The sequence below is a fragment of the Lutjanus erythropterus genome, chromosome 2 (assembly GCF_056507025.1).
Source record: "Lutjanus erythropterus isolate fLutEry1 chromosome 2, fLutEry1.hap2, whole genome shotgun sequence".
In the NCBI taxonomy this organism is placed as follows: Eukaryota; Metazoa; Chordata; class Actinopteri; order Lutjaniformes; family Lutjanidae; genus Lutjanus; species Lutjanus erythropterus.
The window spans coordinates 29,354,674-29,380,178 of NC_139318.1; the positions used below are offsets into that span (position 1 = coordinate 29,354,674).

Here is a 25,505-nt window from a genome sequence, read left to right on the forward strand (position 1 = left end):
AGCTGACTTGTATCCTTGTGTTCACACCTGCTCTGTCCTCTAAGGCAGCCTGGACAAATGAAGCGCTGCAGACTTTGATCACATCGAGTTTACTTCTGCTTAAATTAGCCCCGTGTGTTTATGTTCAAGTGTGATTCTGCAATCCGTGCGCACGCAGCCTGTCTGTCCTGCTGCACGTACACTGCAGAGGGCCGAAAAACGAAGACTGCGCCTTTAAGGGCAAGTGTGCAAAGGCGGAGTCAGCTCGTCTCTCGTGTGGTGGAGCTTATAAGACATTGCTCACTACAACACAGACTTATCAGAAAAGTGTCACTTATAACAGGAGCGTCGCCAAAGCGCTGACGTCCTGTTCCTGAATCCTGATGCAATAGAAAATCTGAAGATCATACAGACTCAGATCAAAAGAAAGAAAAGAGCCCGGGGAGCTATATTTGACCAAACGGGAGTCTATAGGAGTCAGTCAGCGGAGGAGAACAGCGGAGTTATTTAGGTGAGTTCAGAAAGTGATTGGAAATGTCTTGTGTAGGCTACTGTAAAAAACCTCGCCTGTCTATTGTTTTGTATGTGGGTGCCAGCACGACAGACTGATTGATGCAACTCTACGTACTACTGCGATTATTGTTTTGCTTTAAGTACTTTTTTAAAAATTTCTAGAGAATATAGAAAGACATTTAGAGGAGCAACTCGTCTTTTTGCTGAAATTATGAATATTAAAAAAAAAAAAAAAAGTCCTGGCAAAAATGAACTAGAACTCATGTACATTTATCAGCTTTTATCGCCTCTATAACATAACATTGGAATATTACATAACTTTTGTCCGATTGCAAACCCATTATATGGTTTTATTCTTTTAATTACTCTGCAATGTCTATTTTTCTTCTTAAACAAAAAGGCACATAACAAATCATTCTATATCATCATTGCTCGGCTGTGCCAGATAGCTGACTTGTGTGTTGTGGTGTGAGTCACCTGCCTGCTAGAGGGCTTTTAACCATTATTATCTCAATCCGGTAAAGTGAGGGGGTGTGCGCGCTGTTTGCTTGCCGCACAGGTAGAGCGGGTATGGTTGCTCGGAAACCGCTGCAGGGGTGTCATGAGCGGGGTGTGAACTCCTTCTTTCAAGGTCTGTGTGTGTGTGTGTGTGTGTGTGTGTGTGTGTGTGTGTGTGTGTGTGTGTGTGTGTGTGTGTGTGACTACTACAGTGCAATCCTGAATCAAAAGGCAGGCGAGCTATCTGCTGATGTTTTACATCACCGCCAACTCATCAGAGATCAGACCTTTCCAGCACCCAGGGGCGCCTCTCTGGCCTGGATTATCTGGGCAAAAGTATCTGAATTAACTTAAAGAATTCCTCCTTTAATGCTCTGCGTGGCTGCACATCATTTGTTTAATCCTGTTGCCTGTAAATGCTCCTATGGTTAACTGCCAGGATGAACTGTCTGTGCACCTGTTGCAAGAGGAAGCACAAGCCCCTGGGGGTTCATTATCGAGGATCATGTTGCTTCCCATCCCCGCCGAACCGAATCGACGGCCCTGGCCCTGGCCGGGGGGGGGGGATTGCATGCCTTGTTGGGCAGTTTGGCTCAGGCTGATGCCCCAGGCTTCCTGTTGTTTTAGAGCTTTGTTTCTCACCAGCTGTCAGGGCAGCACATAAATATGGCTCACAGGAGACCCCAGAACGAGAGGGGCCGTGTTCTTCTCAGTCATCACTCCTACATTATATGGAGGACAGCGTGTCTCTGGGTGTGCACACACACCTCATTTGCGGTCTCCAGGAGAGATGACGACCAGGGGCTATGGATGCACCTGTTTCCCTGCATTCTGAAAAATAGGATTAATGGTGAAGACGGCTGATGGAGCACTGAAGTCATAAGAAGGGTTTACAATTGGGTGTCATTCAAAAATGTTTCATAGTGGTACTGTTAACAATGCCTTGGCTTCGATACCAGTTCCTGAATGATCTTTTTTTTTTTTTTTTATACCAAATTCATTTTAACAAAAAGAAAATTAAATGATATGAAGAAGCTGTTTGAACAAACAAAACAATGATCCCCCTCTCTGGGCGTAACATACTGTTTTGCCTGCATGCTTTAACAGCATTAGAAAGCAAATCACCACTTACGGCACACTGACACCGATGAGATTTATTCCTTAGATATCGACACTTGGTATCAAATGACAAGGCATTTTTCAATACTTGATAGTATTGGAGCAGTTTGGTCAGTGCCATAAAAGTATTGAAGATCGATACCCAGCCCTGGTAGGTTTGGGCATCAAGAACCGATTCCACACAAGAGTCAATTTCAAAATTAAAATTCTCTTTACAAATGAAGATCACTTCTATGAGTTCTGAAGCGTAATTCCAATCGGCAGACATAAAAAGCTAATGTTATATAAACAAACTACACCACGGTTGCATGACTTCATCGTCATCCCAACTAAGTGACTAGTGTTGCCCATAATGATATTTATTGACTGCGACAACAACTGTAATCTCACTTAGCTACACATTTAACAACCACCTTTTGAAATATGTGTACGCTTCAAAATTCACAAGTGGGGTTTTTACTGACACATTTTGTTTCATAGAACAAAACATTAGCCACAAACCTTAAATCGCAGACCTTAAATCCCCCCAAAATGTGCGAAAAATCCATTGAGTTTGAGATGAGGAAACCAGAAGTGTTAATATGCTAACTCACTTGTGGGTTATACGGCTCATTCCTGCAGCACTGCAAAGACATGAGTTAAATGCGTGTTTTCATGTCCCCTGATTTGTCTTATTAAACCATGAGTCTAGCATTATTCCCAGTTAAACTGCACAATTGTTCTAAGCTGCTTGACTAGCAGGTGAATATAACAAATTGTGTGTCTGGTAACAATCACCTCAGGTGAGCAAATGTTATGCTACAAAACTGTTTACAAGGATGGGATACTCTCTAATGTAAATATCCTAGGTAAATCCCAAAATGTCTGACCAGAAAAGAGACCAGAATTGTTACGGTTATCTAGCAAATGTTATCTTAGCTCAATGTTTCTGCTGGTAAAATCTATCTGTGGTAATTTCACACAACTCTGCTGTGAAGCAAAGAAGGAGGACACATTCAGGAATGGACACTGAGGATTGTTAAAATCCAAATGATACCCAACCCTCGTCATTAGGAGATTTGCTGCAACAATGCACAGCTGGTGTCACAGCGAACTCAGACATTGTGTACAACAAAGACACCTGTAGTTATTCATGATACATATGCTTGACAATATAAAGGCTCCACATACAAAACATTTAGTGACTTTCTAAACTCATGTCATCAGAGATTGTGACATACTGAACAGGTTAATCCAGAAGTGTGACAGGGAAAATAAATCAGATTTTGCTTTCAGTGTATCGTTAACCCCAGAAATATCAATTCGCTGCAGGGTTTCTTCCCCTCTGAATATTGTATACATTGTTTACTCAGCCCTGACACATACTTCACATGACACGAACATTCAGGTCATTTGACTTGAGCACTTCTTGCAACATCAGGTATATCTCTCTGGTAACAGGAGGAGCCCCTTACTCTGCTGTTCAGGACAAGCCAGATTGCAGCACTGGAGCACAGACACACAGTCGAGTTTTAAAATAAACTGTTAACTTATTGAGAGTGGAGACACAGTCTGTAGAAATAGAAGTCTGGAAGTTGTTTAGAACTAAGATTGCTATGTTGAACTTTTGTTGAGGTTAAATGGACTGACTAGATATGATTTGTAAAGATCATTCACTGAGTATTGAAACACCTAAACTAAACTTCAGTCTATCTGCCAGATAAATAAAAACTGGAACAGCTTTTTCTACTTTGTAAAATTCACTTTTCTAAGAGAGAAGATGGTAAGAAAAGAATATTTTTTTATGTTTGGTTTCATAAGCAATGTCTCCATATCCTATCTACTTCGGGCCAGTGACCAAATAAAGAAGAATAAATGAAGAGTGCACATTATAGCAACTTTTTTACAGTGAGATCTTTGTTAACTGTTTTAGTCTAACTACTGCTTTTATAGTTTGTTTTTTTTTTTGCAAATACAACAATAGCAGAACATTATGAATGACAGAGAACTCTGTCGTCATGGTGTGTTGGGACACAAGTGTCCTAAAATCTTGTCAAACTGAGCTTTTGTCATTCCTCTGTCATAGAAGATTGTTGTCTTGTCTTCTTGGAGAGAAAAATGTCACATGTCACCCTTAACTGAATATTTGGTTTTGGTGGGCAGCAGAAAGAGGGAAGCTCTGTGTAATTTGCTCTCTTATTCTAATATCAGGATTTTCTTTCTTTCTTGGCTTCACTTTCGGATATTGGCTCTGCTTTCAGAGAGTATTTTTCAATGTGCTGCCACATATTCTGTTTCTCTTCATCTGCTTTTGCTTTCAACCTCCTTTTCACTGTCATTCATGGCTGTGTCTTGGCTGTGTTACAGGTACACCAGAAGCAGGGGCAGCCAGCCGGGCGATCTGAGTGTTTCCTGGCTTTGATGCGACCCGAGTGTGCCTGGAGCATGTCCACAGTGGGCCTGACTGCCCAGGAGATCTCTTTTCCCATAGAAAAGCCCTTCCTGGGGGGCAGCTACTGTCACAGCATGGCTGGATCCAAACCCTCGTGGAACTATCGCCATGAGCTGGACAAGTGAGTGTTCGGGTGTCAGGACTAACTGTCCATTAGGAGGGGGGTTTAGAAAAATATGTTTTTTTTTAAATGGTTCAAGTCAGTCTGAGATTTATTGTGAATTATGATGAAATGTAGAGCAATTAGTTGATCAATAGTTCGCAAAGCATTTACCAACTATTTTGATAATCGATTAATCGTTTCAGTCATTTTATAAGCAAAAAGGTCAAACATTTGTTGGTTCCAGCTTCTTAAATGTAAGGATTTGCTACTTTTCTTTGTCATTTATGACAGTAAATGAAGAGTCTTTGGGTTTTGGACTGTTGGTTGGACAAAAGAAGCAATTTGAGGACATCTCTTGGAAATTGTGATGAGCATTTTCACATTTTTTTGACATTTTATAGTCTAAACGATTAATCGATTAATCATGAAGATAATCAACAGATAAATTGATTAAATGAAAATAATGGTTAGTTGCCCTAATGAAATGTTATATGACTTATTTATTTAAACTGGTACTAATCTTTCTTTTTTCTTTTTTTTTAGCAGCTTCTACTTCAGTATGGACACTGCACACACAGATCATAGCTCTCGTACTCAGCAAAAGGGGCCACCTCCACCGTCTCTAAGTTATGAAAGTAAGTGCATGATCTGTCATCTGCACAGTGCAGGCCCTCTGAAATACATAAAAGCTGCAGTGCATGTGTTGTGCATTTGAATCATCTGCTACATACTAGATATAGTAAGTGGTTTTCCAGAAATGTAGAGAAGGCTAGTAGAATCATTTTTTACAGGTTACAATGAAGTTTTAGGAGGAAATTGTGACTGTCGTTAACCAAACTCAATCATTTAATTCTGTGCCATTAATGTGATGTTATATTTTTGTTTCCTCTCTGACAGGACATAAACACAGTCCCAGCTCACAGAGATTGCCACCAAAGAAGTCCCGGCCCTCTCATCTCCCCCTGTCCTGCAGCGCTGAACCATCCACCCCGAGTCCTGCTGATGACGACCAGGTGGTCCCATCATTCCAGAGGCTCTCGGTGTACGAGTGTAGCAGTCCACCACAGACGCCGGGCAGATGCTCCAAGCCTCTGCCCCCCATCCCTCCACAAACAGACATCTCCCCTGAGCAGGCTATGGACAATGAGGTAGAGTTTTTCACGAGTTCGGATGACAGCTGTTGCCTGGTGTCTGATCAGTGTCCCAAATCATCTCCTTTTCGATACGGAGTCCCTAGTCGAAGGAGCTTCAGGGACTGTGGGCAGATTAACTATGCTTATTATGATGGTCCCTTAGGACCACAGAGCCCAAGACCGTCCCAACAGCAGCAGCAGCAACATCAGGCACATCCTCCACAGGAAGTGCGGGAACAGTATGAGCAGCAGCGGCAGGAACCACCTGAGCCGGTGGTCTGTCAGAGACAGCAGGAGAAAGCTCAGAGGAAGCTGCGGCGCTCACACTCCGGCCCAGCTGGATCCTTTAACAAACCCTCGCTGCTGCGCCTCACCTGCCACAAACGTCACACAAACAGTATGGATAAGCCCGAGGTGCCGCCCCCTATCCCTCCCCGAACTATCAAGACAGGAGACTACCGCCGCTGGTCAGCAGAGGTCTCAGGGTCAGGGGCTTACAGCGATGATGACAAACCACCCAAGGTGCCCCCAAGAGACCCTTTGTCCAGAGGCAGCTCCCGCACCCCAAGCCCCAAGAGCCTTCCAACATACATTAACGGGGTGATGCCCCCAACCCAAAGCTTTGCACCGGACCCCAAATATGTCAGCTGTCGGGGTTTACAGAGACAGAACAGCGAGGGCTCCCCCTGCATCCTTCCTGTCATGGAGAACGGCAAAAAGGCCAGCACCACACATTACTATCTCCTGCCTCAGCGACCTGCGTTCGTGGACTCACCTTGTGTAGAGAAGTTTCTTCGGGTCATGGGCAGCCCCGCCGCTCGTAATACAGACGTATCAGACTCAGACTGGGACTGCCACACCAGACGGAAAGCACAAGTGGATCTAGTTTGAAATGTTTTAGTGGAAGTAGCAGAGGACTCTACTGTACATGAGCAAAAACCACTTGAAACAATGGTGAAACTGGACACTAAAAAACCCCCAAACTGCTGCTTTTACTGTTTTTATTTTACCCCCTCATGTATTCTGAACACACAGGGTATGTGCGCACTGTATTCAGTTACTGGTAACGTTGGAAAAGCTCTCACAACCAAGATAAAAACTGTATCTCTGATGATAGACTGTGGGCAAAAGCCAACATTATAGAGCTTATTTTTTATATGATTTTTATTTCATGACATTCAATATGAATTTGCTGACGATGTGGTACAGTCAGAAGGTACAAGCAGGCCTTGAACCTCATGTGCTCAGTGTTTTCTGTGTCTGGAAGGTTGAGGACGTGTTTGTGAGATACATTGATGCTGCTTTTGTATCTCACAAGGGACAAAAGGTCAGTAATGTAACCATGTATCACTTAATATATGAAGTCTAACTACAAGGCCAATTATTTTTTAATGAAAATGAAGGATGCTAGCACACAAATCTCCATTCTGTTTGCTGTTATATATCAACACTGATATGGTTTCCCTGCCTCGATGAAGTTTGAGTCTTACTCAGGCCACTATATCTGTGTTAATTAGTGTTTCCCACATGGCATGTTGTCATGGTACATGTTGTACTAAGAGGTGGGTACATTACTGGTAGCTATGCATGTTTCTGTTGGAATGTCTAGTGCAGCTTTTATGGTGTCTGTTGATGTGAGTGTCTGTGTGTATGTCTGTATGTGCGTGGACGTGTTTGTGCATACGTGCATGTGAACAGCAGTTGGAAAAGTGTTCTTGTGAGAAAATTACTTTCTACACAATGGTAGAAAATTGTCAACCATACTTGTTACTGTGCTCTGCTTATTGGCAGTGCCTGCACTGTAAAAAATAAAACACAGTTGAGAAAATTCGTAATTTCAAGGCAGCTGCCTTAGATGTTTGAGTTTTGAATCAAACTTTTATGTTTTGAAATGAAGTAAACAATGTTTCGTGACCTATTAACTTTTGTTAAGATAATTTACTTTTCTTCTATAGACAAACTTAAATCTTTGAGTTTTAGAAACCCAAAATAGTTTGTATTTCAAAAACTGTTCACAGTGAGCTGTGAACCGGATTTGTCAGTATCTGAATGCTTCAAAATTAAATGGTCACAATTAAAAATATTCAATCATTATTAAACATTATTCACTTTTCCTACTTGAAATCCAGTTTTTTGGATGTTTCTAACACTCACACACAAGATTCATTTTACCTAAAGAAGAAAACTAAATTATCTCAGCAAAACATTATTACATTTTGAGTTGGGCTCAAAAGGTTGTCTTGAAATGATGTGTTTTCTCAACTTTTTCATTTTACAGTGTGCTTACTGAGTACAGCCCTCTAAAAAAAAAGAGCACATTGCTTTCTTTCAGCGTCCAGGTCTGTTTTGTTGCACAGAAATCGGCCTGTTGAACCTTGATGTTAGTGAATGTATGCTATTCTTACTGAAATTCCATCAAAAACGGTTGGAGAAGCTTACTTTTGGTCAAGCTGTGAGCCTCAAGCACTACCTCCCTTTGATATTAATCCTATATTTCACATACTCCCCCATTAACAAAGGCAAAATCGGAAATTATAATCTAGAAAAGAGGAGGTAACCAGCTCCACACAAAGTTTTAATTCAGTTACACTTCAGTTGAGAGTAACACAACGTCGATTCTAACCGGATATCCTTAAACAGAGATTTTAAATCACGCAGATCTTAGATGACAGATAGATGTTAGGCTAACCTGTTAATACAGACGCATTACAAAGACAGTGCAGGGTTTACCTACCTGACACAGACTTTCCTGTTCTGCTCATGCATTCCTGCCTTACATGATTGCAGTGGGTGTGGTCTGAAAGACTTTGGCTGCTGGCAGCTTAGAAAATATATGAATTTTATTATTGTAGATTATTCAAGAAAGCGTCAGGATGATAATAGTAAATGTAGCACATGTATTGAAGTATCGAACACGGTGTCCAGTTTGGGAAACAGATAACTGCTAAGGTCAAACGGTCATTGAAATGTAATTTTTTCCTCTCCCATCTGCTCACAACACTTTGCCAACACAATGTTGCTCTTTTGACTTAAATGTCTGAAAAAATGTTTACATCCTACACTGATACTATTTAATCTTAAGGTATTCATATGTCTTATTGGAAATAATAAAACTGAATGAAGACTAGTTTATCAAGAAATAACTTCTCTGCTGTGGTGAAGACATGCACTGGGAGAGTACAGTATGCTGTGTACAGTATTTAACAATTCCATTTGTTGTTATGAATAGTTGATAAGTATATAGTCTTTGAAAAGAAAGCAAAATAAAATGACTTATTTATGAGCCTGCTTCGTTCTGTTTCTTCAATCTGTCAAGCCCTAAACTCTCAACTCAGCTGTTTGGCCTGTTTTATCACCCACACACCCTCATGCTGTGCCTTATTGTGACTGGCCTCTATCCAGAGAGAGAAGAGTGACTTACAATGGTCGATTGACAGGTGTACAGTATATTGCCTTCCTCTTCCTGGTTAGAACATGGTCTCCTCCTGCATGACTGCATAGATGCTCCGTGGCAGCCAGCTTTGCACCCACGGGTTTTTAAGCACTTAACAATGTTGCAAGTGTTTTACTCTTGACTTGAGTCCATGTGGTTAGGCATGGAGCCGAAACCACAAGGAGCCAGAGCATTAGAGCATTAGAGGTCAATAATTACTGAATAAGCTGCAGTTCAGCTGCAGTTATAATATCCACCATAACCTCTCAGCAGTCTCAGCATTTCTGCAGGTTTGTTGCATGCATAATTGATTTTGCATTATCCTCTTAATAATGGAACAAAAGGCGGAAGTTTGAACTATATGGGCCACCTGCAAACCCTTTCACCTGGTTCACTTATAAGAGGGCTGCTAGGCGACAGCATGGGTGGTGACTATAGCAACTGAAGACAGGCTGCACATTTGAAATGTCTGTTGGGGGCAAGAAATAAATCAAGTTCCAGATGAATTAACAAGGCATGCGGTTTGAGATTAGCCTCTGAAAAAAACAAATTACTGCACTGTTGTGACATACAACTTGCTTAGACTCCAATTTCACCATTTTCATGACTTGTGACTTGACTTGTGAAACTTTCTTATCAAACGTGGGCAGAGGTGGTAACAGTATACACATTGTTTACACAAGTGAAATTACAGACATTTGTGTAAAAGTTAAAGAACAGATTCAACAGCTTTACTCAAGTAAAAGTGAACAAGTACAAACTGTACTCAAAGTATAAAAGCAGCCCTCTGAAGGACATTTCTTCAGTCTGTTTCTGTGTAAAGCAAACTGAACCTCACCTTTCTGCACAGTTGAGTCTCCCTCTCTTGTCTGTTTCATCTTGTTACATCTTTTACATTGTTCTTCATATTTCTATGCCTGTTATGTGTGATATGCACTTATGAATACACCCAGGAACTTACTTTAGTTTTGTTTATGTGTTATTGTCTCATCCATTTAGGTTGAAACTGGTCTTGATGTTTGGAATCGATCATTCTCCTCAAATGCATTCAAACTAAAGTAACAAGCCTGTTTTGAACATGGAAGGAGTATAAAGTAAAGACATTTGTGTTAAAATGAAGGGGGTATAAGTAAAAACTTGTCAGAAAAGTAAATACTGAAATGAAAGTACCAATACCCGAAAACAGTGACAGTGACAAAGTTTGTGTACTTTACTTTTTAAGCTCTAAAATTGGCCAAAATGGCACAAGAGATCACAAAGATTTGTGTCCCAAACTCTTTCTGGGGCTGTTTCTATCCTCTTTCTTTGCTACAATCACACATCAGCCTTTTTGATTCCTGATCTTTATTTTGTCAACACAACTTGCAACTTAAACTTAAATTTTGCCATCAGGCTTTGGCCCTTTCTCTGGTTCATTTCAGGCGTTGAATATGTGGCTCAACTTCATCAAATATATTTTTGGCCTCAGTTAATTAGATAAAAGTCCTTGGCTGACACTGCTGATGGATTAACAAGTGAACCAGTCTTGTTCTAATGATAAGACTTGTTACAGTAATTATGATTACTGTCTCATTAATTGCTATACAGATTACAGCCGATTAGTCTGCAGTTGTTTGAGTGGAAGTGAGCACGTCTGTTTCTTGTGACTGCAATGCTGCATAGATCTACACTGTATAATGAATACTGGAATTAGTTCTACAAATGAACCATCAAAATCTGATCAGCAAGGAAACTGATCAGGCAAATTACATCAAATCCTTCTACAAAGTTTGGAAGAACAAAAAAGTATGACAAGAAGCAATAAGATATTTTAGACTTTATGCAGAAATGATTATTACACTGATACATCTAACTCTGAGTATGAAACAGCTACTGTTATACTTCTATACCCACACCAAAAAGTAAGATATTAATTGGTTAAATGCATCTTTTGTCTTCAATAATAATGCACTGCGCTGTCACTGCAAAAATGTGTTTTCAGCCCTGTAAATGCCTAGAAATGTCCCTAATTTGCAGCAGCAAATGGAGGCAAATTTACAATCACTAATAGGTTCAGAAATTGACAAAATTGTTTACTCTGCACATGGTATTAGATTTATATGCATTTTGCACTGAAACAGCGTACTAAAAACATAACTTTCTAGGTTTAAGCTCATTCATACCAAATCAATGATGAGAATAATGTTTTCTTGTCATAAATGATGTAGTAAAATATTCACAACAGTTGAAAGTTGCTATTGTTGGACTGATTCCTGAAAGTAATGCTCGCTTGTATCTGTTATATATAGATATCTTTTTGGTAATATGCAATCTTTTATATTTCTATATGGGCTTTTTCTTCCCTGCCTCTTTCCACAAAACATGGAGCTAGATTGGAAAACCTGCAGATTAATTCCACTGAGTGCGATGACGTTTTTGTTTTGGTGTAACTTTTCTTATCATTTGCTGTGAGGGGTGGACAGGGTTGTAAATCTTTAACTCAGACCGAAGTGCTGCTGGTTAAATTTTACTCAGGTCAGAGCACTTGTAAAGAAAATATAGTACATTATGTGAAGGTAAAGAAAATGGTCACATCTGTCATCTGAATCAATCACTATAGGCGGACACAAATAGCCATCAATGGTTCAGATGAAAAGACATCAGTGAACTGTGTATCGCTGTTGTGGAGCAGCAACAGGGACGTGCACTAGCATTTTGAGGTACAGTAGCACAGTTAAAAAAAGTAAAAGAAAAACATCTCATCGATGTCACGACTAGTACGATAGGAAGGAACAGTAATATTAGACTGTTACAGTACTGATACAGCTGTTATTACCTGATGTTGACAGAGCACAGTCCCAATTCTACCACAGAACAGAAATGATCACTGCTGAAATTGATTTAAGAATTTAACATTTTCAAATCACTTTCAAATGCATTTAAAGATCATACATGTTGTACCAAACTCTTGCAGTCTCTGTGCTTCTCTCTTCTCATACTGCAAACACAAACCATCTTTAAAATGAGTATGTTTGCGCCATCTAGTGACAGTATATTGTACTGACTTTGAAGGACATCAACAATAAATTCAATTCAACTCAAGGGGACTTTATTGGCATGGAAAACAATCATTTACACTGCTAGGGTGATGTGAAATAAAAAAGGTCATAAACTAAAATAATTGTGAATTGCGGGATCCTATTTACAATAAAGAATAATAAACTTCTGTACACTGCAACAATTTTTAATGGATGTATTTAAAGATGTCTGTTCTGTATGTATGTACGGTACGTTTATTATTCTTCATTGTAAATAGGGGCCCCATTAGCTGCTACCAGGGTACCAGCTATTCTTCCTTGTATCCACATATAAAACACAACAAAGACATACATTATACATAAACACACCCCTACCTCCACCCAAATTCACCTGCCCCCCACGGCCTCCTAATCATCTCTTACATAATTTCATGAGATCATAGGGTGGAAGACAATATTTGGTGTAGTCACATTTTATTAGTAAATTACATACCAACACTCAAAAAACATGTTCAGAGAATATATTCCCCAGCAATATGCTCAGTGATCTTGTTTTGTTAGTCATTTCTATTGTAATTTAGACTTCGGTCATTATTGTTTTGTCTTGTTTTTATTTGATAGAGGTCATTATTGTTGTATATTTTTCCTTGAATATGGCTGGGCAATATTTTCTGAATATGCTATTTAGCATATTGCTATGCAGTTTGATGATATAATGTAACTAGACTGTATATTGCACCACAGTGATCTTGTGAAATTATGTAAGGGATGATTTAGCGTTGTATTCCATTGGATGCCCTTTTTTGGTCACAGCAGCTCACAAATCTTGCTACTGTGTTTGCACATTGCTCAGCAGATGTGTAAGTATTCTGTTATTAGCCATGGCTTCAAAGTCTTTTTGGCTAGTTGTGACCAGTGTCTCTGATGTCTTTGCACAGTTTACACGGGGTTAAAAGAGTGCAGCTCGGTGTCCACCTCACGCTGTTTGCAGTGGGTGCACAGTCCTTCTCTGGGGAGCAGGTTTGCCTGTGGCGGCCTCTCTCCACAGCAAGGTTGTGCTCAGTGAGTCTGTGCATGGTCAAGGATTTCCGGACACAGGGGTGAGGTAAAATTTGATTTAGTCTAATAGGGTTTCTGTCTGTGGGCTCTCTTTTAGGTATTAAAAAAAAATTAAATGCCCTCTCTTACGTAGCATTTTCCAATGAATGCAGAGAATGGATTTGCAGAATTCTGCTGTCAGAGTCTTGATTCTCTGTTTATCTCATTTTGTTAAATCTTGGTAACAAGTTGTTCCCAGACCTTGGAACCACACAGGGAAACAGTAACAGGTCCTGTAACAGAGCTCAATATATATATGTATATATATAATAAAAAAATATGTGCCTTGTATGTGTGTATATATATATATATATATATATATATATATATATATATATATATATATATATATATATATATATATATATATGTATGTATATATAAATAATTAACTCAAACAGTGAAAGCAACATCTGCAGGAAGTGTTTCCTGTGAATATTGCATCAGAGATGAGTTTTCCTGTATTATATCTTTTTTTTATTTCTTGCAGTCAGGCTGTTTAGCAGAGAGCGAAGGCTCTGTAAATATAGCTTGTATTCATGTCTTCACTTTGCCCTTATCGTGAGAGATTTTTTTTAAGTTTGTATCTCAAATAATAATTTAGACTTTAAAAAAAAAACAATTTCCTTTAGTATTCTTCAGAGAAATGAATATACTGTATATATATACTGTATATATATTTTAAAGTGTTCTTCTACCTCTTAAAATCAAATCCTAGCAATCCCCTGTTAATCTTTGGCGACCCCTAGTGGAGGTCAACTACTGTGCTCCTGTATTAGATTAGCCTACATAAAAGTGGACAGATGTTTATAATTCTGTTTATGCCATGTATTTGAATGCTAGATAATATTATGTGGTACAGTAGTTTTGTGTTATAGATAAATATCAATTGCAGGTATTAGGGAGAGTATGAGAAGTGGTAGGTTGGTACAGCCCGTTGCATTTTGTTGAATTATATGACGTGTCAAAATCAACTTGATCTAAACCTCATGTCAACACTGATAAAAAACTACGCTTATCTAAAAGCCACCTTAAAAACATCTCAAATCTAATTTTATTCTTACTGTATGTCTCCTCCTGGTTTTTAATTCTCTCTCTCTCTCTCTCTCTCTCTCTCTCTCTCTCTCTCTCTCTCTCACACACACACACACACACACACACACACACACAAACACACACGTACATACATATGTGTATATATATGTAGTATACAGTGCTGGAGTCTGAATATACACATTTATTTTTATACAGCACAAGAGGCTACAGTAAATTACATATAAGTATAATCATAAATATAATAACAACAAATCACTAGTATATTAATCATGTGCAATACATAGTTCATAGCTCATATTGTTCTGTAATTTTCTTTCTCCCTAACATGGGAAATGATGTAATTCAAACAACATTTTCCAGGCCGTGACTTTCATCTAGGGCTGGTGCTCAAAACCTCTGGACGCTTTGTTGTGGTCTGGAAAAACACAAGAAGGATCCCATATTAATATCAAAATTTTAACTGTAGTCTTACATTAATCTGTCCTTGTACTTAACATTTTCATGGGTGTATGTAATAACAAGAATACCTGTACTTGGGTGTCAACATTTTGTTGCTGTGGTCTAACACCCGTTGATGTGTACGTGCCTGCAAATCCCAAGTTGTGATCTCCTGGGGAAAAGAACATTATAGTTGAAACTGCAAATGTTGAGTGCTTGCTGAGAAATTGTTTACTGATTTTTTTTTTTAAATAGATCAGTGACTAGACTAATAAAAAACAAGCCAGGACACACCTGTCGCAGAGAAGTCAAAGAAATCTTCCTCAAAAGCAGAAAGTCTTCTGTTAAATGAGTTTCTTCTTTTCCTAAAACAGAGCAACTGTTTCTTTAGTTTCTCGTGGCAATGTTTGGCTTTATGATTATAGGCAAAAAGAAGCAAATTTTGTTGACTATTCATATATTAGTACAAAGAAAGATGCATTCTTGGCATCATAACCCACCAAACACCCGTATGTCTCTTTAGGACAACGACAGCAATGACGATGATAATCAAGAGCAGGAGTGCTCCTGCCAATGATCCAAACACTGCTCCATAGAAACCTGGACCCCAACGGGACAGTTCACACTGTTGGCCATAAAACTGCTTCAGACTTGACTCAAAGCAGCTGGGTTGAAGGGCCATACGGGTGAATAATATTCATAAAATTATTAATATGAGCAGTTATATTAGACACACGTATGTTCATTGCAATTGAAATAAAAACAGATATTTTGGCTTACCTGCAGATAGGCCCTTTGTAAACATTATTTTGACATTGCCCATGTTGATTACAGTAATCAGGGTTTGTTTTGCAAGGTCCAACACACTGCCATTGGCCATTACTAATTTCAGCAGTGTAATTAGCAAACCGAGAGCAGTTAACAAAAGGCCTTAGGTCTGTGATATCTGATTGATAAAGAAAAGTGTCATTTTGTACAAAGACCATAATACAAATATAGAAATGCTGACAAATATTGAATGAAGAAACACTGACTGAGAAAAGCTGAAACAATTCAAGTGCTGTTTTTCCAATGCATGGTGCAGCTCAACATGACTCATTGTTGGTATCTCTCTACTTCAGGCAGCATCTCTTTAACCTAGTTGGAACTAAATTCAGAAAGTTGCTAATTTCAAGCAACTGGGAAATGACACACAGGAGCTTTACTGTGGTCTTGACTGCTGTGGCTTTTACTGACTGACAACCTTTATCCTGCACTGTACGTTTACTGCCAGACTGACAAATTCAGAGGTCACCCTTACATCTGCTCCGCTCGCATTCACCATCACCCTCTGCCACTCACTCTCATTCAGTTGCTCAACTACACACTCACTGCACTCACTACCCTGACCAGTCATTTCATAGTATTGGCTCAGCTCACTTGGAGTAGCAGGTACCAGATACTAGCCACAATGGAAAATGAAAAAAAAACAAAACAGTGAGTATAGTCAAGTCTTACCATGCAGTGGAAATGCAGCTAAATATACATGTTTGGGAAAGAGACAGAGAGTACACTTACTGTTAATTGCAGGTTTTTGGAAGGTAACTTCATTCAACATCACACTTGCATTAAAGGCTCTAGAAATATTCTTGAGGTTACTTGTGTTATTCAAGATATCAGTCAGCACCCCCTCAAGTTGGGTGTTGACAAACTGGATTTGAGTTTCATTGTTTGCATAGATGTACTCCGCCACACTATCTGCAACAACACTTCCTGGTCTACAAAAGAAAAACAGAAAAATATTACCAAAAGAAATAGCTTGTGCATGAATAAAATGTAATCTAAATTATTTTATTAGTACCAATTAATGAAAACCTACGATAGCTTGATGATTTTCACTTTTTGAAAATTTTGTGGATCTGCTTCTTTGCACAGGGTTTCAAGCTGGAATATAGGACAGATGTTATTACAGCATGATAAATGCAATGAATCCATGTTTGTGGTTTGTGGTGTGATTAACATTAATTATTGCAGTTATTGCCTGGTGGTTAATCATTAAGTAATAACACATGAGAAAATGCTCTGAAATTGGATAACTTATTGTGTAATAATCATGAAATCATGCATCAGTGAAAAAATGACCTACCTCCTGTTCCAATATCTTGATGAATGCTACTGACTGAGGTGAGCTTATATTGTGAAAAGCTGCTTCAAAAGTGATGTTGACTTCCAAAGTAAAATTTGCTTTTCGAGTCGGTATTTCTCCGGAATCTGCAAAAAAATGATCAGACCATTGTGCTGATACTGCAATAATATTTAGGAATTTGCAGTAACATTTTAAATTCGACTTAAAAATAAATATATTGTTAAATCCTACAACATATCGCTGCATTCTGAAATTATTTTTAGCAAAGGCAATATTTTGGAGAACAATATTTGACTAGGCAAACTCACCAATATTAGCAGAGGTATCATTCTCTCCAAAAACACAGCGATCTCCAAAGACAAACTCCTCACAGAAGCAGTGACATTTTCCAAGAGTCACGTTGAATCTACAGGTACCAGTACACCCTGGACAGTCCCCATCAGTACAGTGAGGAGTTGTAGATGGCATTGTCACAGTGACAGTGGCATTTGAGAGGGGGATAATACTAGGGGAATTCGATTGTGGACTGGTACTTGATTTTACACTTGTAGAACTTGGGGAAGGGCTGGAAGCTGTTAGACCTGAGGTTGACATTGTTGACCGAGGTTGTTTGGAGGATATTGCAGTTGTAGCAGGTGTAGATTGAAGCTCTGTTGATGATGACAGTCTTGTTGTGGGTATTTCCTGGCTAGTTAATGTTTGACTCAAATGAGTGGTTGCTGTTGGGACTGTAGAGTGTGAACTTGGTGAGGCCTCCTTACTTGTGGTGGAAGTGACAGTTGGTGTGGAATGATCAGTGCTGGAAGTTCTTGTGGTCCCACTTGATGTTACTGCTGAGGTTGAAATTATTGACTCAGTATGTGTCGTGGTTGTCACAGTCTCAGCAGGTGCAGTTTGTGGAACTGTCAATGAGGTTAGACTTGTTACAGATGTTTCCTTGCTAGTTAATGTTTGACTGAAATGAGTGGTTGCTGTTGGGACTGTAGAGGGTGACCCTGGTGACTCTTCGTTACTTGTGGTGGAAGTGACAGTTGGTGTGGAATGATCAGTGCTGGAAGTTCTTGTAGTCCCACTTGATGCTATTGCTGAGGTTGACATTGTTAACTCAGTTTGTCCCATGTTTGTCACAGTTGTAGTAGATGTAGTTTGTGGTTTTATCGACGAGGGCATACTTGTTGTAGATGTTTCCTGGCTAGTTAATGTTTGACTCAAAGGAGTGGTTGCTGTTGGGACCGTAGACTGTGAACTTGGTGAGAACTCGTTACTTGTGGTGGAAGTGACAGTTGGTCTGGAATGATCAGTGCTGGAAGTTCTTTTATTTCCACTTGATGTTACTACTGAGGTTGACTGTGTTGACTCAGTTTGTCCCGTGGTTGTCACAGTCTCAGCAGGTGCAGTTTGTGGTACTGTCGATGAGGTTAGACTTGTTACAGATGTTTCCTGGCTACTCAGTGTTTGACTCAAATGAGTAGTTGTTGGAGGGACTGTGGAGGGTGACCCTAGTGACTCCTCATTACTTGTGGTGGAAGTGACAGTTGGTGTGGAATGATCAGTGCTGGAAGTTCTTGTATTTCCACTTGATGTTACTGCTGAGGTTGACTGTGTTGACTCAGTTTGTCCCGTGGTTGACACAGTAGTAGAAGGTGTAGTTTGTGGTTTTATCGATGAGGGCATACTTGTTGTAGATATTACCTGGCTAGTTAATGTTTGACTCAAATGAGTGGTTGTTGTTGGGACCGTAGAGTGTGAACTTGGTGAGAACTCATTACTTGTGGTGGAAGTGACAGTTGGTGTGGAATGATCAGTGCTGGAAGTCATTGTAGTTCCACTTGATGTTACTACTGAGGTTGAAATTATTGACTCAGTTTCTGTCGTGGTTGTCACAGTCTCAGCAGGTGCAGTTTGTGGTACTGTCGATGAGGTTAGACTTGTTACAGATGTTTCCTGGCTAGTTAATGTTTGACTGAAATGAGTGGTTGCTGATGGGACTGTAGAGTGTGAACTTGGTGAGAGCTCGTTACTTGTGGTGGAAGTGACAGTTGGTGTGGAATGATCAGTGCTGGAAGTCATTGTAGTTCCACTTGATGTTACTGCTGAGGTTGAAATTATTGACTCAGTTTGTGTCGTGGTTGTCACAGTCTCAGCAGGTGCAGTTTGTGGTACTGTCGATGAGGTTAGACTTGTTACAGATGTTTCCTGGCTACTCAATGTTTGACTAAAATGAGTGGTTGTTGGAGGGACTGTGGAGGGTGACCCTAGTGACTCCTCGTTACTTGTGGTGGAAGTGACAGTTGGTGTGGAATGATCGGTGCTGGAAGTTCTTGTAGTCCCACTTGATGTTACTGCTGAGGTTGAAATTATTGACTCAGTTTGTGTCGTGGTTGTCACAGTCTCAGCAGGTGCAGTTTGTGGTACTGTCGATGAGGTTAGACTTGTTACAGATGTTTCCTGGCTACTCAGTGTTTGACTCAAATGAGTAATTGTTGGAGGGACTGTAGAGGGTGACCCTGGTGACTCCTCGTTACTTGTGGTGGAAGTGACAGTTGGTGTGGAATGATCGGTGCTGGAAGTTCTTGTAGTCCCACTTGATGTTACTGCTGAGGTTGACATTGTTGACTCAGTTTGTCCTGTCCTTGTCACAGTCGTAGTAGGTGTAATCTTTGGTTTTGTCGATGAGGGCACACTTGTTGTAGATGTTTCCTGGCTAGTTAATGTTTGACTCAAATGAGTGGTTGTTGGAGGGACTGTAGAGGGTGAACTTGGTGAGACCTCATTACTTGTGGTTGAAGTGACAGTTTGTGTGGAATGATCAGTGCTGGAAGTAATTGTAGTTCCACTTGATGTAACTACTGAGGTTGACTGTGTTGACTCAGTTTGTCCCGTGGTTGTCACAGTTGCAGTAGATGTAGTTTGTGGTTTTGTCGATAAGGGCACACTTGTAGTAGATGTTTCCTGGCTAGATAATGTTTGACTCAAATGAGTGGTTGCTGTTGGGACTGTAGAATGTGAACTTGGTGAGAGCTCGTTATTTGAGGTGGAAGTGACAGTTGGTGTGAAATGATCAGTGCTGGAAGTTCTTTTAGTTCCACTTGATGTAACTACTGAGGTTGACTGTGTTGAATCATTTCGTCCCGTGGTTGTCACAGTCTCAGCAGGTGCAGTTTGTGGTACTGTCGATGAGGTTAGACTTGTTACAGATGTTTCCTGGCTACTCAATGTTTGACTCAAATGAGTAGTTGTTGGAGGGACTGTGGAGGGTGACCCTGGTGACTCCTCGTTACTTGTGGTGGAAGTGACAGTTGGTGTGGAATGATCAGTGCTGGAAGTTCTTGTAGTCCCCCTTGATGTTACTGCTGAGGTTGACATTGTTGACTCAGTTTGTCCCGTGGTTGTCACAGTCATAGTAGGTGTAATTTTTGGTTTTGTCGATGATGGCACACTTGTTGTAGATGTCTCCTGGCTAGTTAATGTTTGACTGAAAGGAGTGGTTGTTGGAGGGACTGTAGAGGGTGAACTTGGTGAGACCTCGTTACTTGTGGTGGAAGTGACAGTTGGTGTGGAATGATCAGTGCTGGAAGTAATTGTAGTTCCACTTGATGTAACTACTGAGGTTGACTGTGTTGACTCAGTTTGTCCCATGGTTGTCACAGTTGTAGTAGATGTAGTTTGTGGTTTTATCGACGAGGGCATACTTGTTGTAGATGTTTCCTGGCTAGTTAATGTTTGACTCAAAGGAGTGGTTGCTGTTGGGACCGTAGACTGTGAACTTGGTGAGAACTCGTTACTTGTGGTGGAAGTGACAGTTGGTGTGGAATGATCAGTGCTGGAAGTAATTGTAGTTCCACTTGATGTAACTACTGAGGTTGACTGTGTTGACTCAGTTTGTCCCATGGTTGTAACAGTTGTAGTAGATGTAGTTTGTGGTACTGTCGATGAGGTTAGACTTGTTACAGATGTTTCCTGGCTACTCAGTATTTGACTCAAATGAATAGTTGTTGGAGGGACTGTGGAGGGTGACCCTGGTGACTCCTCGTTACTTGTGGTGGAAGTGACAGTTGGTGTGGAATGATCGGTGCTGGAAGTTCTTGTAGTCCCACTTGATGTTACTGCTGAGGTTGACATTGTTGACTCAGTTTGTCCTGTCCTTGTCACAGTCGTAGTAGGTGTAATTTTTGGTTTTGTCGATGAGGGCACACTTGTTGTAGATGTTTCCTGGCTAGTTAATGTTTGACTCAAATGAGTGGTTGTTGGAGGGACTGTAGAGGGTGAACTTGGTGAGACCTCGTTACTTGTGGTGGAAGTGACAGTTTGTGTGGAATGATCAGTGCTGGAAGTAATTGTAGTTCCACTTGATGTAACTACTGAGGTTGACTGTGTTGACTCAGTTTGTCCCGTGGTTGTCACAGTTGCAGTAGATGTAGTTTGTGGTTTTGTCGATAAGGGCACACTTGTAGTAGATGTTTCCTGGCTAGATAATGTTTGACTCAAATGAGTGGTTGCTGTTGGGACTGTAGAATGTGAACTTGGTGAGAGCTCGTTATTTGAGGTGGAAGTGACAGTTGGTGTGAAATGATCAGTGCTGGAAGTTCTTTTAGTTCCACTTGATGTTACTGCTGAGGTTGACTGTGTTGACTCAGTTTGTCCCGTGGTTGTCACAGTCTCAGCAGGTGCAGTTTGTAGTACTGTCGATGAAGTTAGACTTGTTACAGATGTTTCCTGGCTACTCAATGTTTGACTCAAATGAGTAGTTGTTGGAGGGACTGTGGAGGGTGACCCTGGTGACTCCTCGTTACTTGTGGTGGAAGTGACAGTTGGTGTGGAATGATCAGTGCTGGAAGTTTTTGTGGTCTGACCTGATGTTACTGCTGAGGTTGATACTGTTGACTCAGTTTGTCCTGTGGTTGACACAGTAGTAGAAGGTGTAATTTGTGGTTTTATCGATGAGGGCATACTTGTTGTAGATATTACCTGGCTAGTTAATGTTTGACTCAAATGAGTGGTTGCTGTTGGGACCGTAGAGTGTGAACTTGGTGAGAACTCACTACTTGTGGTGGAAGTGACAGTTGGTGTGGAATGATCAGTGCTCGAAATTCTTGTAGTCCCACTTGTTGTTACTGCTGAGGTTGACATTGTTGACTCAGTTTGTGTCGTGGTTGTCACAGTCTCAGCAGGTGCAGTTTGTGGTACTGTCGATGAGGTTAGACTTGTTACAGATGTTTCTTGGCTACTCAATGTTTGACTAAAATGAATGGTTGTTGGAGGGACTGTGGAGGGTGACCCTAGTGACTCCTCGTTACTTGTGGTGGAAGTGACAGTTGGTGTGGAATGATCAGTGCTGGAAATTCTTGTAGTCCCACTTGATGTTACTGCTGAGGTTGACATTGTTGACTCAGTTTGTCCCGTGGTTGTCACAGTCGTAGTAGATGTAGTTTGTGGTTTTATCGACGAGGGCATACTTGATGTAGATATTTCCTGGCTAGTTAATGTTTGACTCAAAGGAGTGGTTGCTGTTGGGACCGTAGACTGTGAACTTGGTGAGAACTCGCTACTTGTGGTGGAAGTGACAGTTGGTGTGGAATGATCAGTGCTGGAAGTAATTGTAGTTCCACTTGATGTAACTACTGAGGTTGACTGTGTTGACTCTGTTTGTCCCGTGGTTGTCACAGTTGTAGTAGATGTAGTTTGTGGTTTTATCGATGAGGGCATACTTGTTGTAGATGTTTCCTGGCTAGTTAATGTTTGACTGAAATGAGTGGTTGTTGGAGGGACTGTAGAGGGTGAACTTGGTGAGAACTCGTTATTTGAGGTGGGACTGACAGTTGGTGTGGAATGATCAGAGCTGGAAGTAATTGTAGTTCCACTTGATGTTACTGCTGAGGTTGACTGTGTTGACTCAGTTTGTCCTGTGGTTGTCACAGTCTCAGCAGGTGCAGTTTGTAGTACTGTCGATGAGGTTAGACTTGTTACAGATGTTTCCTGGCTACTCAGTGTTTGACTCAAATGAATAGTTGTTGGAGGGACTGTGGAGGGTGACCCTGGTGACTCCTCGTTACTTGTGGTGGAAGTGACAGTTGGTGTGGAATGATCGGTGCTGGAAGTTCTTGTAGTCCCACTTGATGTTACTGCTGAGGTTGACATTGTTGACTCAGTTTGTCCTGTCCTTGTCACAGTCGTAGTAGGTGTAATTTTTGGTTTTGTCGATGAGGGCACACTTGTTGTAGATGTTTCCTGGCTAGTTAATGTTTGACTCAAATGAGTGGTTGTTGGAGGGACTGTAGAGGGTGAACTTGGTGAGACCTCGTTACTTGTGGTGGAAGTGACAGTTTGTGTGGAATGATCAGTGCTGGAAGTTCTTTTAGTTCCACTTGATGTAACTACTGAGGTTGACTGTGTTGACTCAGTTTGTCCCGTGGTTGTCACAGTTGCAGTAGATGTAGTTTGTGGTTTTGTCGATAAGGGCACACTTGTAGTAGATGTTTCCTGGCTAGATAATGTTTGACTCAAATGAGTGGTTGCTGTTGGGACTGTAGAATGTGAACTTGGTGAGAGCTCGTTATTTGAGGTGGAAGTGACAGTTGGTGTGAAATGATCAGTGCTGGAAGTTCTTTTAGTTCCACTTGATGTAACTGCTGAGGTTGACTGTGTTGACTCAGTTTTTGTCGTGGTTGTCACAGTCTCAGCAGGTGCAGTTTGTAGTACTGTCGATGAAGTTAGACTTGTTACAGATGTTTCCTGGCTACTCAATGTTTGACTCAAATGAGTAGCTGTTGGAGGGACTGTGGAGGGTGACCCTGGTGACTCCTCGTTACTTGTGGTGGAAGTGACAGTTGGTGTGGAATGATCAGTGCTGGAAGTTTTTGTGGTCTGACCTGATGTTACTGCTGAGGTTGATACTGTTGAATCAGTTTGTCCTGTGGTTGACACAGTAGTAGAAGGTGTAATTTGTGGTTTTATCGATGAGGGCATACTTGTTGTAGATATTACCTGGCTAGTTAATGTTTGACTCAAATGAGTGGTTGCTGTTGGGACCGTAGAGTGTGAACTTGGTGAGAACTCACTACTTGTGGTGGAAGTGACAGTTGGTGTGGAATGATCAGTGCTCGAAATTCTTGTAGTCCCACTTGTTGTTACTGCTGAGGTTGACATTGTTGACTCAGTTTGTGTCGTGGTTGTCACAGTCTCAGCAGGTGCAGTTTGTGGTACTGTCGATGAGGTTAGACTTGTTACAGATGTTTCTTGGCTACTCAATGTTTGACTAAAATGAATGGTTGTTGGAGGGACTGTGGAGGGTGACCCTAGTGACTCCTCGTTACTTGTGGTGGAAGTGACAGTTGGTGTGGAATGATCAGTGCTGGAAATTCTTGTAGTCCCACTTGATGTTACTGCTGAGGTTGACATTGTTGACTCAGTTTGTCCCGTGGTTGTCACAGTCGTAGTAGATGTAGTTTGTGGTTTTATCGACGAGGGCATACTTGTTGTAGATATTTCCTGGCTAGTTAATGTTTGACTCAAAGGAGTGGTTGCTGTTGGGACCGTAGACTGTGAACTTGGTGAGAACTCGCTACTTGTGGTGGAAGTGACAGTTGGTGTGGAATGATCAGTGCTGGAAGTAACTGTAGTTCCAGTTGATGTAACTACTGAGGTTGACTGTGTTGACTCAGTTTGTCCCGTGGTTGTCACAGTTGTAGTAGATGTAGTTTGTGGTTTTATCGATGAGGGCATACTTGTTGTAGATGTTTCCTGGCTAGTTAATGTTTGACTCAAATGACTGGTTGTTGGAGGGACTGTAGAGGGTGAACTGGGTGAGACCTCGTTACTTGTGGTGGAAGTGATAGTTGGTGTGGAATGATCAGTGCTGGAAGTTCTTCTGCTCCCACTTGATGTTACTGCTGAGGTTGAAATTATTGACTCAGTTTGTGTCGTGGTTGTCACAGTCTCAGCAGGTGCAGTTTGTGGTACTGTCGATGAGGTTAGACTTGTTACAGATGTTTCCTGGCTAGTTAATGTTTGACTCAAATGAGTGGTTGCTGTTGGGACCGTAGAGTCTGAACTTGGTGAGAGCTCGTTACTTGTGGTGGAAGTGACAGTTGGTGTGGAATGATCAGTGCTGGAAGTAATTGTAGTTCCACTTGATGTAACTACTGAGGTTGACTGTGTTGACTCTGTTTGTCCCGTGGTTGTCACAGTTGTAGTAGATGTAGTTTGTGGTTTTATCGACGAGGGCATACTTGTTGTAGATGTTTCCTGGCTAGTTAATGTTTGACTCAAAGGAGTGGTTGCTGTTGGGACCGTAGACTGTGAACTTGGTGAGAACTCGTCAACTGTGGTGGAAGTGACAGTTGGTGTGGAATGATCAGTGCTGGAAATAATTGTAGTTCCACTTGATGTTACTGCTGAGGTTGACTGTGTTGACTCAGTTTGTCCTGTGGTTGTCACAGTCTCAGCAGGTGCAGTTTGTAGTACTGTCGATGAGGTTAGACTTGTTACAGATGTTTCCTGGCTACTCAGTGTTTGACTCAAATGAGTAGTTGTTGGAGGGACTGTGGAGGGTGACCCTGGTGA

The 25,505-nt window shown here is 40.9% G+C and overlaps 4 protein-coding genes across 8 annotated transcripts; 1 reads left to right on the top strand and 3 right to left on the bottom strand.

Annotated features, from left to right (window-relative positions):
• Positions 1 to 279: 279 nt before the first annotated feature.
• errfi1a (ERBB receptor feedback inhibitor 1a) lies at positions 280 to 7,151 on the top strand. Of its 5 annotated transcripts, none has more exons than XM_084736585.1 (4): positions 280 to 490; positions 4,456 to 4,661; positions 5,187 to 5,278; positions 5,541 to 7,151. In XM_084736585.1, the coding sequence occupies exons 2-4, from the start codon at positions 4,510 to 4,512 to the stop codon at positions 6,665 to 6,667; spliced, it is 1,371 nt and encodes a 456-aa protein (XP_084592711.1). In that variant the 5' UTR covers positions 280 to 490; positions 4,456 to 4,509; the 3' UTR covers positions 6,668 to 7,151. The 5 variants fall into 5 exon arrangements, with proteins under 5 accessions (XP_084592711.1, XP_084592715.1, XP_084592720.1 ...); XM_084736589.1 differs by having other exon boundaries at positions 5,190 to 5,278; XM_084736594.1 differs by lacking the exon at positions 280 to 490 and adding an exon at positions 4,935 to 5,007 and having other exon boundaries at positions 4,503 to 4,661.
• Positions 7,152 to 14,545: 7,394 nt separating this feature from the next.
• LOC146331875 (uncharacterized) lies at positions 14,546 to 17,529 on the bottom strand. The gene is made up of 9 exons (XM_084745298.1): positions 17,252 to 17,529; positions 16,944 to 17,068; positions 16,677 to 16,741; positions 16,376 to 16,575; positions 15,599 to 15,764; positions 15,319 to 15,483; positions 15,113 to 15,183; positions 14,908 to 14,990; positions 14,546 to 14,795 (listed from the first exon to the last, which is right to left on the bottom strand). Exons 1-9 carry the CDS (start codon positions 17,409 to 17,411, stop codon positions 14,751 to 14,753), a joined length of 1,080 nt encoding a protein of 359 aa, XP_084601424.1. The 5' UTR covers positions 17,412 to 17,529; the 3' UTR covers positions 14,546 to 14,750.
• A 2,031-nt stretch (positions 17,530 to 19,560) lies between these two features.
• Positions 19,561 to 23,081, bottom strand: LOC146331876 (uncharacterized). Its single transcript, XM_084743250.1, has 2 exons — positions 21,912 to 23,081; positions 19,561 to 19,647 (listed from the first exon to the last, which is right to left on the bottom strand). Exons 1-2 carry the CDS (start codon positions 23,079 to 23,081, stop codon positions 19,561 to 19,563), a joined length of 1,257 nt encoding a protein of 418 aa, XP_084599376.1.
• A 7-nt stretch (positions 23,082 to 23,088) lies between these two features.
• LOC146331877 (uncharacterized) lies at positions 23,089 to 25,193 on the bottom strand. Its single transcript, XM_084743263.1, has 2 exons — positions 24,225 to 25,193; positions 23,089 to 23,175 (listed from the first exon to the last, which is right to left on the bottom strand). Exons 1-2 carry the CDS (start codon positions 25,167 to 25,169, stop codon positions 23,089 to 23,091), a joined length of 1,032 nt encoding a protein of 343 aa, XP_084599389.1. The 5' UTR covers positions 25,170 to 25,193.
• Between the last annotated feature and the right edge of the window lie 312 nt (positions 25,194 to 25,505).

Coding starts and splice junctions, on each gene's coding strand:
- errfi1a (XM_084736585.1), top strand. CDS start 4,510: ATGCGACCCGAGTGTGCCTGGAGCATGTCCACAGTGGGCCTGACTGCC. Junction 4,662..5,186: donor TATCGCCATGAGCTGGACAA/GTGAGTGTTCGG, acceptor CTTTTTTTTTAG/CAGCTTCTACTTCAGTATGG. Junction 5,279..5,540: donor ACCGTCTCTAAGTTATGAAA/GTAAGTGCATGA, acceptor CCTCTCTGACAG/GACATAAACACAGTCCCAGC.
- LOC146331875 (XM_084745298.1), bottom strand. CDS start 17,411: ATGCCATCTACAACTCCTCACTGTACTGATGGGGACTGTCCAGGGTGT. Junction 16,576..16,676: donor GTGAAAATCATCAAGCTATC/GTAGGTTTTCAT, acceptor TTTCTTTTGTAG/ACCAGGAAGTGTTGTTGCAG. Junction 15,184..15,318: donor AAGAGACATACGGGTGTTTG/GTGGGTTATGAT, acceptor GCTCTGTTTTAG/GAAAAGAAGAAACTCATTTA.
- LOC146331876 (XM_084743250.1), bottom strand. CDS start 23,081: ATGTCAACCTCAGCAGTAACATCAAGTGGGACTACAAGAACTTCCAGC. Junction 19,648..21,911: donor GTCAAACATTAACTAGCCAG/GTAATATCTACA, acceptor AACATTAACTAG/CCAGGAAACATCTACAACAA.
- LOC146331877 (XM_084743263.1), bottom strand. CDS start 25,169: ATGCCCTCGTCGATAAAACCACAAACTACATCTACTACAACTGTGACA. Junction 23,176..24,224: donor CACTAGGGTCACCCTCCACA/GTCCCTCCAACA, acceptor AACATTAACTAG/CCAGGAAACATCTACAACAA.